General features: G+C 51.0%; 7 protein-coding genes across 7 annotated transcripts; 2 read left to right on the top strand and 5 right to left on the bottom strand.

Moving 5' to 3' along the window:
- Positions 1-223: 223 nt before the first annotated feature.
- Positions 224-1,294, bottom strand: PFLUO_LOCUS3681 (uncharacterized protein; the record flags this gene model as incomplete). Its single annotated transcript, XM_073780953.1, has 1 exon — positions 224-1,294. One exon carries the CDS (start codon positions 1,292-1,294, stop codon positions 224-226), a length of 1,071 nt encoding a protein of 356 aa, XP_073637757.1.
- Positions 1,295-2,148: 854 nt separating this feature from the next.
- On the bottom strand, positions 2,149-3,141 carry PFLUO_LOCUS3680 (uncharacterized protein; the record flags this gene model as incomplete). The annotated part of the gene is made up of 2 exons (XM_073780952.1): positions 2,149-2,628; positions 2,686-3,141. 2 exons carry the CDS (start codon positions 3,139-3,141, stop codon positions 2,149-2,151), a joined length of 936 nt encoding a protein of 311 aa, XP_073637756.1.
- A 767-nt stretch (positions 3,142-3,908) lies between these two features.
- PFLUO_LOCUS3679 (uncharacterized protein) lies at positions 3,909-5,507 on the bottom strand (the record flags this gene model as incomplete). Its single annotated transcript, XM_073780951.1, has 3 exons — positions 3,909-4,132; positions 4,184-4,609; positions 4,661-5,507. The coding sequence occupies 3 exons, from the start codon at positions 5,505-5,507 to the stop codon at positions 3,909-3,911; spliced, it is 1,497 nt and encodes a 498-aa protein (XP_073637755.1).
- Positions 5,508-5,742: 235 nt separating this feature from the next.
- PFLUO_LOCUS3678 (mitochondrial dynamin GTPase Msp1) lies at positions 5,743-7,063 on the top strand (the record flags this gene model as incomplete). The annotated part of the gene is made up of 2 exons (XM_073780950.1): positions 5,743-5,808; positions 5,864-7,063. The coding sequence occupies 2 exons, from the start codon at positions 5,743-5,745 to the stop codon at positions 7,061-7,063; spliced, it is 1,266 nt and encodes a 421-aa protein (XP_073637754.1).
- Positions 7,064-7,865: 802 nt separating this feature from the next.
- PFLUO_LOCUS3677 (uncharacterized protein) lies at positions 7,866-9,779 on the top strand (the record flags this gene model as incomplete). Its single annotated transcript, XM_073780949.1, has 1 exon — positions 7,866-9,779. The coding sequence occupies one exon, from the start codon at positions 7,866-7,868 to the stop codon at positions 9,777-9,779; it is 1,914 nt and encodes a 637-aa protein (XP_073637753.1).
- An 877-nt stretch (positions 9,780-10,656) lies between these two features.
- Positions 10,657-12,068, bottom strand: PFLUO_LOCUS3676 (Chitinase 2; the record flags this gene model as incomplete). The annotated part of the gene is made up of 5 exons (XM_073780948.1): positions 10,657-11,530; positions 11,579-11,697; positions 11,748-11,761; positions 11,834-11,899; positions 11,966-12,068. 5 exons carry the CDS (start codon positions 12,066-12,068, stop codon positions 10,657-10,659), a joined length of 1,176 nt encoding a protein of 391 aa, XP_073637752.1.
- Positions 12,069-15,425: 3,357 nt separating this feature from the next.
- PFLUO_LOCUS3675 (Fork head 1) lies at positions 15,426-16,198 on the bottom strand (the record flags this gene model as incomplete). The annotated part of the gene is made up of 6 exons (XM_073780947.1): positions 15,426-15,465; positions 15,527-15,568; positions 15,670-15,690; positions 15,759-15,819; positions 15,920-15,987; positions 16,065-16,198. The coding sequence occupies 6 exons, from the start codon at positions 16,196-16,198 to the stop codon at positions 15,426-15,428; spliced, it is 366 nt and encodes a 121-aa protein (XP_073637751.1).
- Positions 16,199-16,677: the final 479 nt, after the last annotated feature.

Below are 16,677 nucleotides of genomic sequence, written 5' to 3'. Positions count from 1 at the left end.
CACGAGTATCAAGGGAGGTAGATGACTGGGCTATGGGACCAAAAAATGGGTCAAGTCGAAGATTTACAACTAGAATCGGAGGACTTGTGAAATAAGCGCCGAAAGTGATCTTTTGATGCTAGAACCGGCTGCCTTTCCACCCGAAACTTTGGACGCCGAGCCGCCGCTGGGCCACACAATATCAACATCCTCCCTGAGGAGACAAGAACATGGTGAAAAATCGTCACGGGCCTACTCCAAACCTATCAATAATATTCCTCAGGCGTCCATCATGAATATGCCTCTCTAGCATTTCCACCTTCCAGGCTTGCCAGTCGGTGTCCTCGAGTCCAAATGCAGTCCAGATGCCACGGACTAAAAGTAGAGTCTCATCCCAAGGCAAATCAACATCAAGACCAAAGAAGAATCTTCGTAGTTTCTCATCTTTGCTCATGATACCAGCCAAGTCAGCAGCTCCCTTAGCGTTCAAGAAGCGGGCTAAGGCCTCATCATGAATCGTCAAGGACGACACGCCGTCGTAAATATTGCCCATTTCTGCTGTCACCAGAGATGGTCCAAATGCTTCACTGGCAGGAACGACCCGAGCCATTTGCCAATCTATGATCCCAATGATATTCAACTCATCGTCCACCATCAGGTGATCTCCCTTATCATCCACGTGCTTGATGTAGAATTGCTCCGGGGTTTCTGCAAAAGCCTGGATCTGGGACTTCAAGTACGAAAATACTAGGTAGGCATTCACAGGAAACGATGTGAAAAGCTGACCGTCAGCAATGAGGGTCATGGTTTGCTCCACAAATGAAGTGTAATAGTCGTTGGCTGTGTCAAAAGGGCCGGAGGGACTCTGAACGAGGAATCGTTCACTAGCAATAGCAGAGACTACTGGCTCGGAAGGCGAAGGCCCCGGGAGAAGAGATCCGGCCTTGGAGAATGGATGGCGTTGGAGCTCAATCAAGATATCCGCCAAGCTATTCCATACCCTCTCCTTGTCCTTGTCGTCTGCAAAGCGCTTCCCACGGGGTCCTTGTAGGTTCCAGGGTTTGCCAGTCATTTTTTCCATAAGAATATAACTCACACCTACCTTGTTGTTCGTGTTGCTAGCGATGCCATAATCAAATGCTCGAGGAGCAGGCACTTTGGTGGTTTCAAGGAATTTGAGGGTGGCATATTCGCTGCGAACAAGGTAGTCGATGAGTGATTGAGGAATACTGCTGTTCATTCGAGGTACTCGAATGAGCCAGACAGAGCCATCATCGGGGAAGCGAATGCGAGCATGATAGTTGGCGCAACCCATAAGGGACCCGCGTCCCCACGCGGGTGGGTGCTCAATCTCGCATTTGCGACCGCCATTTAGTTGCGAGGCACGCTGGCAGACAGCATTGTCGTTGATTTTCGTGCGAAGATTTTTCACTTCAGCATGTACATTGGCTTCGAACACATCATCTGAGAGGGGCTTATGGTTGTCAGATGCGAGTCAAGTAAAGAGTTCTGTGCATAGAATGTACCGTGTCATCGCATGTATGAGACGGCGGGCGACGATGGGTTGCGCAGAGATGGCGATTGCATCGCTCACAGGGACCAAAACCGCGTACACTTGGTAGCTCGCAGCCCGCGAAATCACAAGTAAAAAATCTATCCAACGTGAATGCCATGGCGAGTTGGGATGGGTGATACACACTATGTGGGGGGTTACGCGACGGTGTATTGCAGCGCCAAACTATAAGCGGGAAAACTAACCCGAGGAGGGAATTCACAGGTCCTCGTTTTACAAGAAGAAGTAGAGCGGTATTAGAGAATCAGAAGAGATTGTAAGGCAGACCTCGGTGAATCAAGGCAGTTGGTAGGAGGGGGAAGATTCGCGGTTTTTTGATGAGGGCGGGCGTCGTCCCCCTGTTTTACCTTTATCACCTCCATTCTCGACGATCAAGTGGCCCGATCCATTATCTGGCAGTCATTTCGTCGCTGCAGGCTGGCCTGATAGCACTCCCACATAGCAGGTACATAGAGCGATCTACATCGGGCGAATGAAGACCTGCCTAGCCATGGATCTGCCGGTGGAACATTCACCATCGACAACCGTCAGCAGAACGGTGATAGAATACTAACTATTGGATCGCGCTATTCTAATTCGTACATATTGACTGCAGATCAACTAGAGACATTGCCAATCGACTGGATCATAACCAAGGTCCACTTATTCTGAAACCAGACAGCTCGCACCATAATCTGCGGAATCGTCTTCAGCCCGAACTGGCGCTTGTGTTGAATGAGCATCCACGCCGCTCCTCGACCGTTTGGGGTTCCGAGCAAAGCTCGGTAGCCACTGGTGCCTTTGTTCAAAGCCACACCAACCTTGAGCCGTGAAATGGGTACCCCGGCAAGCACTCGAGACAGAATTCCTTGCGTGTCACCATTCGTAGGGTTCCATCGCATCACATATCTAAGCGAGTCGATGTTGGTTCCGGCATTCTCGCATGATTTCAGCCACTGGAGGAAGACCACATCGGACCAGTTCTCAAGAGGAACTCTGCGTTGATTTGGCGCGAGGCTTGCGGGACTGTTGTTGTCGTCTGAGATGATCAGGCCGTTGTAGCCGTTGAAAGAGTTGCTATATTGGCCATATGATGGCTGATATTGTGTAAGACTTCAAATCCTATTACCTGTCGATTTCATCTAGACACGTACCTGAATCGTTTGCCCGTTGTCGTTCTGAACGGCGTTCTCCTGCATCCACGAAACATACTCATTTTGACATTCGTCAATTCCCAGCTGAGAAAATGTCTGGTCGAGTGAACCGTGGTACAAGTCGTCCTCTTCCTCTGAATCAGGGCCCTGTTCCTCCCAGCCCCATCGCTCAAGGTCCGAATATGAAGTAAACGGGCTGTTCAGAGGAACTCCGTTTCGGATACTGCTCACAACTACCTGAGCTTCTGCCCCTGATTTTTCCATTGCCTTTTCAAGAAGGGTACCTTTCGCAATTGCCTGCTGCAAGGTAAGGTCGCGCGCTCCAAGAAACTTGCCATCGTGGACATTGTCAAGCGTGTTATCAAAGATGGTAAGATGGTCAATGGCGATCGCATGTGTTAGGGAAAGGACGAACAGCCAGGCAAAGGCCAGGAGAGACAAAATTTTCCTGTCCATCGTTGTCGTGATGATGTCAAGGAGATATCTGAAGCCTGCGATTTCCTGGAAAAATATTTGTGAATTGAACGAACACTGTCTTCTAATACTGAAAAGAGATTAAAGTTCGGCCGCTTTACCAAATCCTGAAGGAAGAACACGAGGCTGAGACTGGACGAGGCTGAGACCTGACGAGGCTAAGGCCTGACGAGGCTGAGACCGGCTATATAACTATGTGATCTTGTTCGACATGGCATATCTGCCTGTACGTACCGTCATGGGCCACCGAATGGTAATGGTTCAATAATTATATAGACTTAGCATTGTGGACGTTCACTTTTGCAGCCAATAGAAAGAGAGTAAGAAATGCTTGGTTTAGGAACTGTCAAGGCTAATGGTCCCATACAAAATCCTCCATGCATTCGCGTAGGTCTGCCCCTAAACCATCAATGGTAGGGGAAATAGCCAACATTCTATAACGGGAGCGCTACAATCAGACTATTAGTACGAATTGGGCTACCAACTATGTTAAGCGCTATCCAGAGCTTAAATCGCGGGTTTCTCGTCGATACGATTACCAAAGAGCTTTATGCGAAGATCCGCGCATTATTGTGTCTTGGCTTGAGCTTATACGACGAAAAATCGACGAAACCGGTATTCAACCTAAGGATATCTACAATTTCGAGTGAATTCACAGGTCCCGGTATTACAAGAAGAACTAGAGCGGTATCCAAAATATAAGAGAAAATTCCAAACGCAACTACCCAAATCCCTATATAGCACCATACTCACTGCGCCGAACTCGATCGTCGCTTGGTCAATGCATCCATCACTCTCGTGTAAAACTTGGACGCTTGCTGTCGATTGAAAGTAATGTCTACCGTCAAGAAATCCGGCAGGATATCCACCAATTCACGATCCCGGTTAGGATCCAAGAGAGGGAGATACTGGAATTCCGCAGTTTCGTAGTCAGCCGTGGAGGCCATTGGAATGGCGAGTTTGAAATGCAGAGCTGCCCCCAGGTTAGCAATTATCCAGATCAAAAAGACAGGAGCAAACTCACATCCATTGACGCCGGTCTGAATACAATCATACAGGTGATCCGATTCGCGGATTTTGACATCGCGGACGATCAAGCCCGTGAGATCGCTGTACAGATCCTCCTTGAGCTGCGCGACCTGTGCAGCTCCGGCAGTGGCGGCCAAATTTGCGCGATTGGCTCCTCCACCCTTGATAGCACTGCCGGGAGCCTTTGCAGCGCTCTCGAGACTCGCGGCTGTGTTTCGGGCCGCTGCGAGCTTTGTTCCGAGTGTCTTGATCTCAGACTGTGCGGAAGAAAGCTGATTGCGCGCCTCGTCGGCCTGTGCCTGGAGCCGTGCCATCTCCGTGTCGCGGTCCTTTAATTGCTTTTGGAAGCCGCGGCTCTGCTGTCCGAGAGTTCGCTGCGCCTCCAACTCCGATTTCAGGGAAGCAATTAACTGATTCGATGCTAGTAGGTCTGTTAGCTTTGCTTCATAACTTGTTCCGTGAATGAGCATACCCGTAGTGACATTCTCACATTGCTTCCGCAGCTTCTCCATGTTGGAATTTGCCTCGACAATGCCGATTTCGCGAAGATTGCGGTATTTGATCTCCAAAGCATCATGCTTTTTCGTGACTTCACCCAACCTCCGTCGCAAGTCGGGATCCCCGCCCTTGGGTTCGGACTCCACGCCCAGCTTGCGCTTACGAGGAGAGGAGTCTTGAGAGTTTCGCATAGCGGTAATTCGAGCACGAGCGTTCTTGGTGACATAGCGACTGGCACTGGGTGGATCTGGGAAAACTGTCTCGTCCACCCCATCTTCTGCATCGTACTCCTCTTGCTCCCGCTGCGACTCGGGCACTTCATGCGTGGAGACCTGCCGCCGTGATCCACGGGGTTCGGCCAGTGTCTGGGAGGTTTCATTGGAAGCGATTTTTCGTGTACCGGTGGGTGTGAATTCGAATTCACCATCGGTCTGCATTTGCTTTGTCGCGCCGGTCGTGCGAGGCCGTCCTCTGCCACGCGTCGCCGCAGGTTTGCCAGCCTTTGTAGTCTTCGTCTCCGTCTGGGCAGCAGCATCTTCATTTTCTTGCTGGTGGTCGTCGGCGCCGTCAGTCCCCACTGACACTGCGCGGCTATTAGCTCTTGGCCTTCCTCGTTTAGCGGGTTGCTTAGTTGCTGCCGGCCCGGCCTTGGATTTGGGCTCTGGCGCGTCCTCATGCGAGATGCGTGGTCGACCCCGTCGCTTCTTGGCGGGGGGTTCGGGGTCGGCAGGAAGGTTCTCCTTGTCGGTCAATTGCATTATGTCCTCGTCGTCCGAGTCGACGAGTCCCGAGATCTTGGAGGGCGCTTTCCGCTTCGGCATGGTGGGGGAGGGCTAAGAATAATGTGCTGAAAGGGAGGCCACTCACTGAACTATGGGGTCAAACACGCGCGAACCAAACCACAACAAGAAGACCAACTCGCGTCATGGGCATGTGATCTCCAGCCACAAACGCCACACTTGCCCCGAGGCCCAGCCAAGTAACTCTCTCTCTTACACTCCTCCCTCACTCTCTCTTGACCACTCCCCTAGTCCCCTGCCAATATTTTTTATCGTTATGGCTTCAGCGGGCGGTCGCCGATGGCAACAGTTCCTGCAGGAGCTGGTCATGATTGCCGGCACAGTGAGTGACATTCCAGGCACTACTAATCATGGCCCCGAACTGACGTTGTCTCCAGTCGGCCTCGGCATACTTCCTCATTCGTTACCTCCTGTCGCGCGTTGATTTCGATCCAGAGAGCCAGAAGAAAGAGGAACAAAAGCGAAAGTCTGCTGCTATCTTGCGCAGGTTGGATGGCGGAGATGAATCAGACGGCGACTCGCCGCGGAGAGGAGGGACAAAACGGGGAGGACGCCGACAACGTCGCGGGGAGCTCTCACTCACCCAATATGAACAAGCGATCGCTATGGACGTTGTCGCTCCGGAAGATATCGCCGTCTCGTTCGAAGACATTGGAGGCCTCGACGACATCATCGACGAATTAAAGGAGTCCGTCATCTACCCGTTGACCATGCCACATCTGTACACCTCTACATCGTCTCTTCTCACCGCGCCATCGGGCGTGTTGCTCTACGGCCCGCCGGGATGCGGCAAGACCATGCTGGCCAAGGCCCTCGCCCACGAGAGCGGAGCCTGTTTCATCAACTTGCATATCTCGACGTTGACGGAGAAGTGGTACGGTGATTCCAACAAGCTTGTCAATGCGGTATTCTCTCTTGCGCGCAAACTCCAGCCCTCGATTGTCTTCATTGACGAAATCGACGCGGTGCTCGGGACTCGGAGAAGTGGCGAGCACGAGGCCAGCGGGATGGTCAAGGCAGAATTCATGACGCACTGGGACGGTCTGATGTCCGCCAATTCAATGGGAGAGCCGCAGCGCATTGTCGTTCTTGGCGCGACCAACCGCATTCAGGATATTGACGAAGCCATCCTCCGACGAATGCCCAAGAAGTTCCCGGTTACCCTCCCTCCGGCGGCGCAGCGACTTCGTATTCTCAGCCTAATCCTCAAGGACACCAAGGTCGACCGTGATTACTTTGATCTGCACTATCTGGTCAAGACAATGGCCGGTATGTCTGGTAGCGACATCAAAGAAGCGTGTCGCGATGCAGCCATGGTCCCTGTGCGGGAACTCATTCGCCAGAAGAAAGCCAGCGGCGCGCAAATGACTGCGGTTGATCCTCAGGAAGTGCGCGGTCTTCGCACAGAAGACTTTTTTGGTCGCGCTGGTGGGATCAAGGTCTTTCCGCAGCCTACGCCGACTGCAGCTAAGGTGGCCAAGGACGCGGATAAGGAAGAGAAGGAATGGAGCACCGAGGATGAGACATCCTCCGAGGCCGACGGGCGACCTACAGTGATGGCTGAGCCTCCGGAGTGACTTGTATAGTTTTTTGACATTATCGTATTGGCAATTCGCCGCACGAAGAGGGAAGGCGTTGGATCTTGGATATGTCGGATTGATACGGGGCCGTTACCTCGGTCTTGTTGCTTTTGTTGCGCGATCTTTGTCTATAGAATTGCCAACGGACTTCTTGTATAATGTACACATTGAATAACATTGCAACGCATACATACATGATGAGGTGTCACCGCGTGGCGGAGGTACCGGTACCTGTCACTCGGCATAATCCCCCAACCAACGTCATGTACCGCTACTTGCTCGCCGCCTGCCGATCATCCACCAGCCCGACCGAACAAGCGTTTCTCCTTCATTACGCTTGGTGGCTTCTTATCCTTCTGGCCCGTCCCTGTACAGAGTCTGCCACCAACAACTCGATTGTTATTCCGCCATTCTTTTCTTTCCTCGTCCTCCATTCTCCGTGCTGCTTGTTCCAGGGTGGGTCGCCATCCTCACTCCCTAGACAACCCTCATCCACGGCCCGTCCCATCACATCATCCCCAGAGGTGGCTCGCTGGTGACCCGCATTGTACGAGGGAGTGGCAGCTGTGCTATTAAGTACTCGCCTCCAGAGTCCCGGCTGGGTGCATGATTGCCCCTTGGCCTCTGTGCTGCTCGCGTCGTAAGGCCACGAATGCGCCTCTGAGGGTGGATGACGAATGGGTCTCTTCTAGGAGACCACCGATGGCAATCAGTGCCTTGGCGACACACAACTGGTCTTTAAGGGAGCAGACGAACCATCACCCTTGAAGCAAGGCTTCTATTAGCCTCACGGATAGGAATGAGTCCCCCAAACACCTTTACCGATGCTTCCCCGAGCTCCAATCCCGCCAGCGCGAGCGCCAGCACCCGCACGTCCACCTCCGAGGTCCGGTCGCGTCCTCGCCGCTTCGTCTCGTTAATGGATGGGGATGACGATACCAGTAACAGCAATATCTCCTACAACAATGACTTGCAACCACTCTCCTCTGCCATTTCGGAAATTGGGGCCGCGAGGTCCCGCGGTGCAACTCCCTCGCCCTTGTCCTCCCGTGGTGTTTCGCCCCTACCTATGATACGCCCCTCCCGTGCCCCCGAATCGTTCAATCGCGGTGTCCGCAACGAAATCACCTCTGGTTGGAACGGATCGCCAAAACAGTCCTCCTCACGCGCGGCGGTGGACTTCTTGGACTCGTCGTGGTCATCCCTCCAGAGCATGGCATCTTCGGTATTAGGGAGCGACATGGGACGGATAGCACCAAGTGGTGCCGCCCAGGGACTTTCACGGAGGAAATTATCGAGGCCAGATGTAAACTATAACGCGCCGAGATCAAGCAGTTCAACATGGGGTCCTTCGGGGCGTTCAACCCCGGAAATCGGAGTGGGTACAAAGGAAGAACGACAAGCGATGGTGCAGGCGAAGAAGCGCGAGGCTCTTTTACTTGCTGATACCGGTCCAACCGCGAACCGCAATCTTCGGCATAAACGAAGGATTTCCGAAGACTTTGCCGATCAGACGCCCGACCCAGAACATGACGAGGAGGCCTTGGCATACGTTCACAATGTACAAGCAACTGACAGTATCACGGGCGTGACGATTAAATATGGGTGTCAAGCTGCGGTCTTCCGCAAGGCGAACGGCTTCTGGCCCAATGATGACATCCAAAGCAGAAATACGGTTCTTTTACCGGTCGACGCATGCACAGTGAAAGGCCGACCCGCTCAACCCAAGGACAGTGTGAATCTTTTGAATAATTCGTCTTACGATCCACTCGAAGACCCCAAAGGCAGCTCTATTGTCCCACCACCCACACCTTCTCCCGCACGAACAACTTTCTCTCGCACATCCGAGTCGGAACGAAATCGGACCTGGAAACATGAGTCTTGGGTGCAGATAGATGGCTTTCCTGCACCGGTGGAGATTGGCCGCATTCCTCGCAGGTCATTGGGATTCTTTCCTCGCACGCGGCGAAAATCGATCCCCTACACAGACATAGAGCCATCTGGCTCCTCTCGAGAAAGCTCCAGACTTGCCTCCCCGCCGGGGTCACCACGGTCTTCAGCAGGCAAGCTTCCGGGGACTCGACCCCGTGACGAGCAACCAAAGCCAACAGGCCCCTCATATCCTACCCGTCCACGACATCTCCGTCAGCGCAGTAGCATCCAGCTCACTGGTACGGGAGTGGGCACTCTTGATTGCACCTCAACCGTCCCAGGACCTGCTTTGGACGGTCTAAGCCGGTTCTTCGCACAACACATGCCAACGCTAGCTCCACCTCCACCACCCGCCAACGTCCGAAGATCTTCCTTCGAGTCTGCATCAACAGTGACCTCCACCACATCAACCGGCCTCGAGAACATCGGCGGTGCCTTCGAAGGCTGGGTTCGAAAAGTCACTACTCGCGCCAAAGCTGGAATCACTGAGCTGCAACAAGGATCACCCAACCAGCGAGCGTACGATCGAGGCCGCCACACAGGCATCCGAGGCCAGGGCGATCTGATCGAGCTAGACGACGCTTACTCCTTGGATGGCCGGAATTCTCCTGCTTCCTTTGCCCGTGTACCAACACCCGACCTCCAAGGCGGCGCCTCGTCCTCGTCCTTCCGCTTCGCCAGCCCCTCCGTGTCTGCGACGAGCAGGTCTCGCGCAACAACGGGTCTTGGAGGTGGAGTTGGGCCGGCTTCTCATACCTCCGAGCGTCTGAAAGATGACTGACCGACTGACTGACTGATGTGTCTGATTTTCCATCTGCAATCTCGTACATAATAGAGGCCTCCGTCTCGTCTGTGGATTGGATTGCAACGGGATGTTCACGATTTGCATTTTCATTTCTTCTTCTCCTCTTCCTTTATTTCTCCTTCTCTCATCCACGAGACCCCTTCATGAGCGAGCTTTGTCTTTTTTCCCCTACTTTTCTTTCTCTTTTTCGCAGCGACATTCCAGACAAGAAAGACTATTGGGCTCAGTCTCACATGCACATGGCCGGTCTAGACAGATTAGTGCGCTCTGCATACCGCGGCTGATTTGATCCGATAGGAGATTGGATGGATGGATGGATGAGTGGATGGTTGGCTTGTGTGTATGTCAAGATAATAATAAAGCTGCTGTGGCAGGATCTTATCTATGTCTTGTTTGGTGGCCGGCATCATCCCCGAGGTCGTTTCGTTTCTGGCATGCATCGTGGATGTACAAGTCTGATGGCACTATGTCCTGTATCCTAGAATTTCACAATATAGTTGCTGGCTATTGAAAGTTGAACTGTGAGTGGCCTGTGCACTAAGAAATCGAAGTGTTCCATCAACAAGACTGCCCATGACATCTCTACGGTCGAAGGGTAATTGGGCCTAATTATTTCGCAAGACGAAAATGATTTCCAGCCTAAGTCATCACCTGCTTACCCTTTAGGTGTTTCTGCCGACACAGCTCGGGGGGGCAAAAGGACGCGCGCAGTGAAATATGTGTTCTGACTCCAAATATGTACAGGAGAAGGGTATTTAAAGCTGTTTCTCATATGTACAAGAGAAGCCTATGATAACAAATTGGGGAAATGGCCTCGTGCATGACAAAACCTCTGGACCAGCCAAGATTCTCATTACTGGCAAGAAGACCAGTACGCACCACCGGAGACGCACGTATACGGGGACTCGCACTGGGTAGGACCAGTATATCCCTCTCCGCCACACTGGCCCCATTGAGCAACGAGGCTCCCAGTAGGGTTGGAGCCGGAGCTCGACGTCGTTGTTGTTGTAGTTAAAGTTGTAGTTGCAGTTGTAGTGGGAGGGCTGGAGGCACTAAGATCACTGACAACCTCGTCGAGGAAACCGCTATTGGCGTAGAGCTGCGACATATCCCACATCATGACTCCTCCAAAGCTACTATACTGCTTCGAATAAGCAATAGCATCCTGGAGTAGAGTTCCACTCGCATAGCCGGCACCAGCAGCGCCGGTGTTAGCTGGAATACCTAGAAGGACCTTCACGTCGGGATTCGGGCTGCTCTTGGCCCAAGTATCCCACACATCAAAATTGAAATCAGACTGATTGGCAGATCCCGTCTGGAAGTTAGATACTTCGCAAAAGTTGTTGTAGAATTGCACCATGACAAAATCGAAAGCAACGGCGTCAAGAGTCGAGCCATCAGCAGCATCGGGAAAGACGCACTGGGGTGCCGCAGACAGATAATAGTCCTTTCCAGTAGCAGCATCCATCAAGCTGCGAAGCTCGGCGCCAAATGCCGGCAGGTTATCGACTGTTGACTCAAAATCGAAATCAAACCCATCGACGACAGCTTCTCCAAAAGGACGGTCAATCGCGACCCCAGTCTGGGGGCCGAACATATCCCAAACTGTCTGCGCCGCATTTTGAGCATCAGTTGTGGAAGACCAGCCTCCTTGAGTGTACGTAGAACCTCCGAGTGACAGAAGAATCGTCTTGCCGTAGGTTGTCTGGCAGGTCTCAATATCATCCCTAATCGGCAGTTAGAAAATGTACGAGTGGTGAAGAGGATTGACCTACGCAATCTGAGTACAGTTCAGGAGATTGGGGTTGTCAGCAAATGCGGTGCAGTTGTTTCCAGCGTTGGCAAAGTTCGTAATAGGAGGAGAGATGCCGTCCATGAATGCAAGGGGGATGACCTAACAAGCCCATTAGCTTTGGTAGCCTATAAAAATAGATTCATACTCACATCGATATCAGTATCTGAAAGGGAGTAAAATTTCCCATGTTAGCTTCTTCATCTACAATACATATTATGGTCTTGGTGAAACCTACTGGAGCAGTAGTAGGCGAGATTCTGCTGGGCAAGCGAGCCGGTAGACTGATCGTACGAGTTTTGTCCTAATTGCCGAACGCGTCAGCTCTATCTCTTATCGTATCAACTCGAATGTAGGAGTCTGCTCTTACCCCAATATACGGCAACGTTTGAAGATGAGCTAGGACTAAACCCAGCGCGAACAAAGGAAGCCAGGGCCAGGCCTGAGCCGAGAAAGCTCAATGAGGAGACCATTATTTAGAGAGTTAGATTGAAGAATGAAGCACCACAGGTGTAAAGAAGTGAAGAGATGCAATAAGAAGCTTTGTTGCTGCTGATTATAATGGTATGTGATCCGAGGGGTTAGCATGCTGATTAAATAAGTTCTAACCTGGAATGCTAGCAGGAACAAGTGACATTCGGAGGTGACAACCCTTCAGAGTTAGAGGTAGAGTAACGTGGACTCTAGAAGGCTCATGTGTTTGTGATGTGTGACGCTGAAATCCTCTAGCGCCCCGTCGTTCAAGTGAATCTGTAAGCAATGAAGCAGATAAAAAGCCAAGGAGCACTAACGCTTTTACAGACGATGTTACTATACGCTCAAGGGCCAAGGTAGCAATTACTATTTCCTAGATAAGGATCGCAACGTTGAGTTGTCAGCGACATACAATATTCGAATGATATGCACTATTCGAATAATATGCAACACTCGAATGTCATGCGCCACACGAATGATATGCAACATTCGAATGGCAGGGAAAGAAGGGAAAGGAGGTCAACTGACGCTTAATACAGACATTAAAGGGAATTCAGTTTGTGAAAGAAATTAAGTCCATGTGAAGTAGACCAATAGAAGGCCGTTGCTTCCATGCAAGTGCAGTAGATCCAGTCATAAGGGTGGCATTTGTTGGATGAAACTTGGCTACATTTGGTGGATGAAACTTAGCTACATTTGGTGGCTGAAGAGATCAGGGCAGGTCGTCACTCTGTTATGTAGCAATAATGCTACCAATCATATTTGAACTTTTTGGACGCTGAATCACACCTTTAAGCGAGATTGCAGGATCCTCTTCAATTTCTTGTATTCCTCTGGCAATGTGGTCTCGTCTCATATCTGATCGTAGGTCAAGTTATCGAGTTTGTCCTTTTGGTGTTGCACCTACAACTCCATGCATTCAGCATAGCTGTACTTAATTAAATTAATACTAGGTTCCTGTTTGTTCATATCTCAGCCAGTCAACAGGGGCACCGTAGCCGCCGGAACATCGAGTGGCGTTGGGCCGTCCCTCGTCAACCCCGCTCACCCGCTCCCCCGATTGTCACCCCAGGTCTATATCATATCCATGAGAACACCACGGCCAATCTAACCATAAACAGCAGCGCCTAGTCCCATCGAATCGATTTCTCCTTGGTAGTATCTGAAAATGTCGGACTACCCCCAAAATAAAACGGAGGTAGGCTGAGAGAGCAGCAAAATCAAGTATTCACCAAGCGCACGATCTGTCTTACTGAACCGTGTCGTGCTAATGGCGGTGCTGATAGCCTTGTCGGCCTTTCTTGTTCTCTATAAATCTTCTCTAGCTGGAGAATAACTGCGCATGTAATGTAGACCTTATCTGTGCTATGGCCTAGGCCCCGTACGGAGCCGCGATTCTCTAGCTTCGATTCAACTCGGAACGCCAAGACTCAAGTTCTAGTTGTAGAAATCCAGAACCGCGGATCCAGCTCTAAGAGTCTTAGAGCTGAACCTTAAGTTCCGGACCAGATACAGAAGTAGGTCAAACGATACAAACATCCCAGTCGCGTGATCCAACGCAGCGCTGGTCATCACCGTTGCTACGTCGTCCACGGGGTGAAATCATGAGGTAAGTGTCATCAAGTAATTTTGATTTAATGACTAAATTTATTAGGTGTTCGCCTTTTAATGGATGATTCGGCATTTTAGTCAGTACCTATGATAGGCATGCAAACCCCCCGGCTTCTATAGCGTGGAAATTATCGATTTCCCTTCACGGGCAGCCAAAGCCCGGTCTTCCAATTTAAGAGGTTCAACTAGGATTTATTTCATGTGAAAAAACTGAAGTATCTAGTTCGTGTATATTTTGCCAGTTATTGCATAGTAGACGTTGGTTGGATGATGCAGGCACCCTAAGCCCAGTCTAACATGATCGCATACAATCATCTATTCAACAATTTTCTCCTAGAAATCCCCGCCAAAAAGAGGGCTTGATCCTAAAAGGAACGTCGCTTCAGCACGCTCTGTACAATCGTCAGATACGGGATCACAGTCCAAAATTCATGGGAAACCTTACGCCGCAGCTGCTATGCCAACTCGTCTCTTGCGATTCCTTTCCGCAACTTCAGGCCCGTAGTTATTGAGATCCTCCTGATATCTTTTGCCCCTTCGGCCACTTCCCATGCGCTTAGGTGGCTGACGCGGTGGACTCGGGGGCTGCACAGGTTGAGGCGCCGAACCTGTCTGTTCCGCCAAGTGGCCATTTTTGTTCCTTTTGCAGAGGAAAGGCAACAGAAGGAGACACATTATTATTACAGACGAGATGGGAATGTCGACAGAAGGTGAGAAGAAGAGTCAGTCAGATATAAACGGTCTGCTTAGCTGCGGGGGGCTTTACTCCTTTTTTATAGAGCAACTCGGGAAAGTCAAATATTCCAGAGCTCGTCTTCCTCGCATCCTGGTTGGTTTTGTTTGAGAATTGTCGAATACTCTTCCCGATCTGCGATGGGGGATTGCGCAGCCCTACCCTTTCCAGCCGCAGACCATCTCGAGTGTCTCCGCGTCGGAGAAGCGCTAACCCGAGAACATGCACTTTTGCGAATGTGCAGATAGGGTACCGATGGTTTTTCACTTTTGTTCATCCGCGGATATTCTTCAGCTCCGCAGCAATCTCAGTATGTCGCGACGAAGCAAAGAATTTAGTTGTTCGGGATTTCCTCTCGTAACTGAGAAGCAGCTGTGGCAAACACTTGGTGCTTCTATTGTGCTTTCGAATATATGTGGTGATTTTCCCTTTCTTCAATCGTCAATAACTTGTTGAATAATAGCTCGCGTGCGTCTATAGGGGACTTCTTGCTTCCGGAGGAATTTCAAACATATTATTAAGACGAACTACTTTTAGCGTTAGCTCTTATTTTCCTCAAATGTTTCTGCTATAGGGTGTGTGTCGGCTTGGGAGTAGGAATGATTTTCGTGCTGAACCTGTCCGCTGTTGCTGTTTGCTTAGACGACGCTCGCCGGACAAAGGTCATTAGCTTAGTCTTCAGGAAAGTAAAATGGTTAATTTGAATGTTATAACGGCGCATATGGTGCTTAAATTTGGAACCGAGATGGTTTGATATACATCGAATACTTCCAACTACTCAAGCATACAGGTGCACATCCGCATTATGATATATATAGAAGCATGAATGATGCGACGATCCTTTTTAAGTTCATTTTGATCCAGCGCTGGCCAGTTTTCAATACAGACAGGAGAAAGAGAGAGAGAGCATCTAAAATCCCTTCTCAGTCCATTCGGTAGCCATGAGAGATACTCTCAAGCGATGACGAGAGGATAGGGACGGAGAAAGAAAACTCAATTCCTTCCGACGAATCTAGGCGGTCTTGCCGTTGACCGAGACAAGCTCGACATCGCTGTGGAACGTTAGTCCACCCGTTCGTTCCGTTTTGTGTTCCTCGGGAGGGAAGGACTTACAAGACCAGGCGGGAGTTTGCGGGGATCAGGCCAGGGAAACCGCTGAATGGGTATAGTCAGCGATGTGTATTTCTTTCTTGTCTTCCGGTGAGGTAGAGGGAATGGATGGAGGAGGAAATCAAGGCGACTGATGAGTCACGTACCGGTTGCCATAGCCGTAGTCACTATAAAACAAGCTGTCAGTTATGTCCTGTTGCATATTCCATTTCGCAAGACGTAGAGTCGCACTCACCTGCTAATGTTCAGAATAGCGCGCTCGCCCAGACTCATGGTCGGCACGCCCTCGTCCCAACCTAGCAAAAACCATGTCAGCGACGTCGCCTCATACCCCACATTCTATGTAGCAACTCCACTGCACCAAAATGCGGGAAACGGGAGACAAGCAAACCGTACCCTTGATGAGTCGGCCGACACCGATGGGGGAGGCGAGGGGGGAGCCGCGGTCCCGGGAGCTGTCGAACCTAGATGTCACATAAAGCGTTAGACATATCCTGCGCAGAATTCGGAAAGTAGACAGGAGAAGCGAGGGAGGACGTACTTGGTGCCCATGTAGTGGTTGTCAGCCTTGCTCTGGTCATACAGGCAGCCCGTGTAGTGGATAGCGACATTGTCGCCATTCTTGGGGAAATCGACGCCGTTGCCGGGCTTGAGAATAGTCTTTTCGACACCCATTGTGATGATTGATGGAATTGAATTGAACCGAAACGAAGGTGGAGGGGGATAGGATGGATTGGATTGGATTGGATTGTGAGTGTGGGAAGAAGAGAAGGAAAAAGAAGCGGGAGAGAGAAGGCGACGCCGAGGGGCGGTAAATATGCTTAAGTGGGGGTTCAGTCACGACGTAATCATCATCATCCACCACCTCTTTCCTTAACGAACGAACTATACGGTAGGAACAACACAATATGACGCCTCCCGTGCGCCGGGTTGCGTGCGAATAGAGGTGGATTCATACTCGCCGTGACTAAAACTCGTACTCCACCTCGCTCTGGGCCAGCTGAAATCCGGGGGCCGAATCCCTTCAATGGGACCTGATCGGCGGCGGGGATGCAGGTGTGAACTGATGACGGTCAGGCCACTTGACAACAGAAATCACGATTTCTAATTCGTTCGCGACTTCGGCGCCATTGCGGGAGAGTGTGGCGGAGGCG

Source organism: Penicillium psychrofluorescens (genome assembly GCF_964197705.1).
Source record: "Penicillium psychrofluorescens genome assembly, chromosome: 2".
In the NCBI taxonomy this organism is placed as follows: Eukaryota; Fungi; Ascomycota; class Eurotiomycetes; order Eurotiales; family Aspergillaceae; genus Penicillium; species Penicillium psychrofluorescens.
This window is presented reverse-complemented; position numbering and strand designations above follow the sequence as displayed.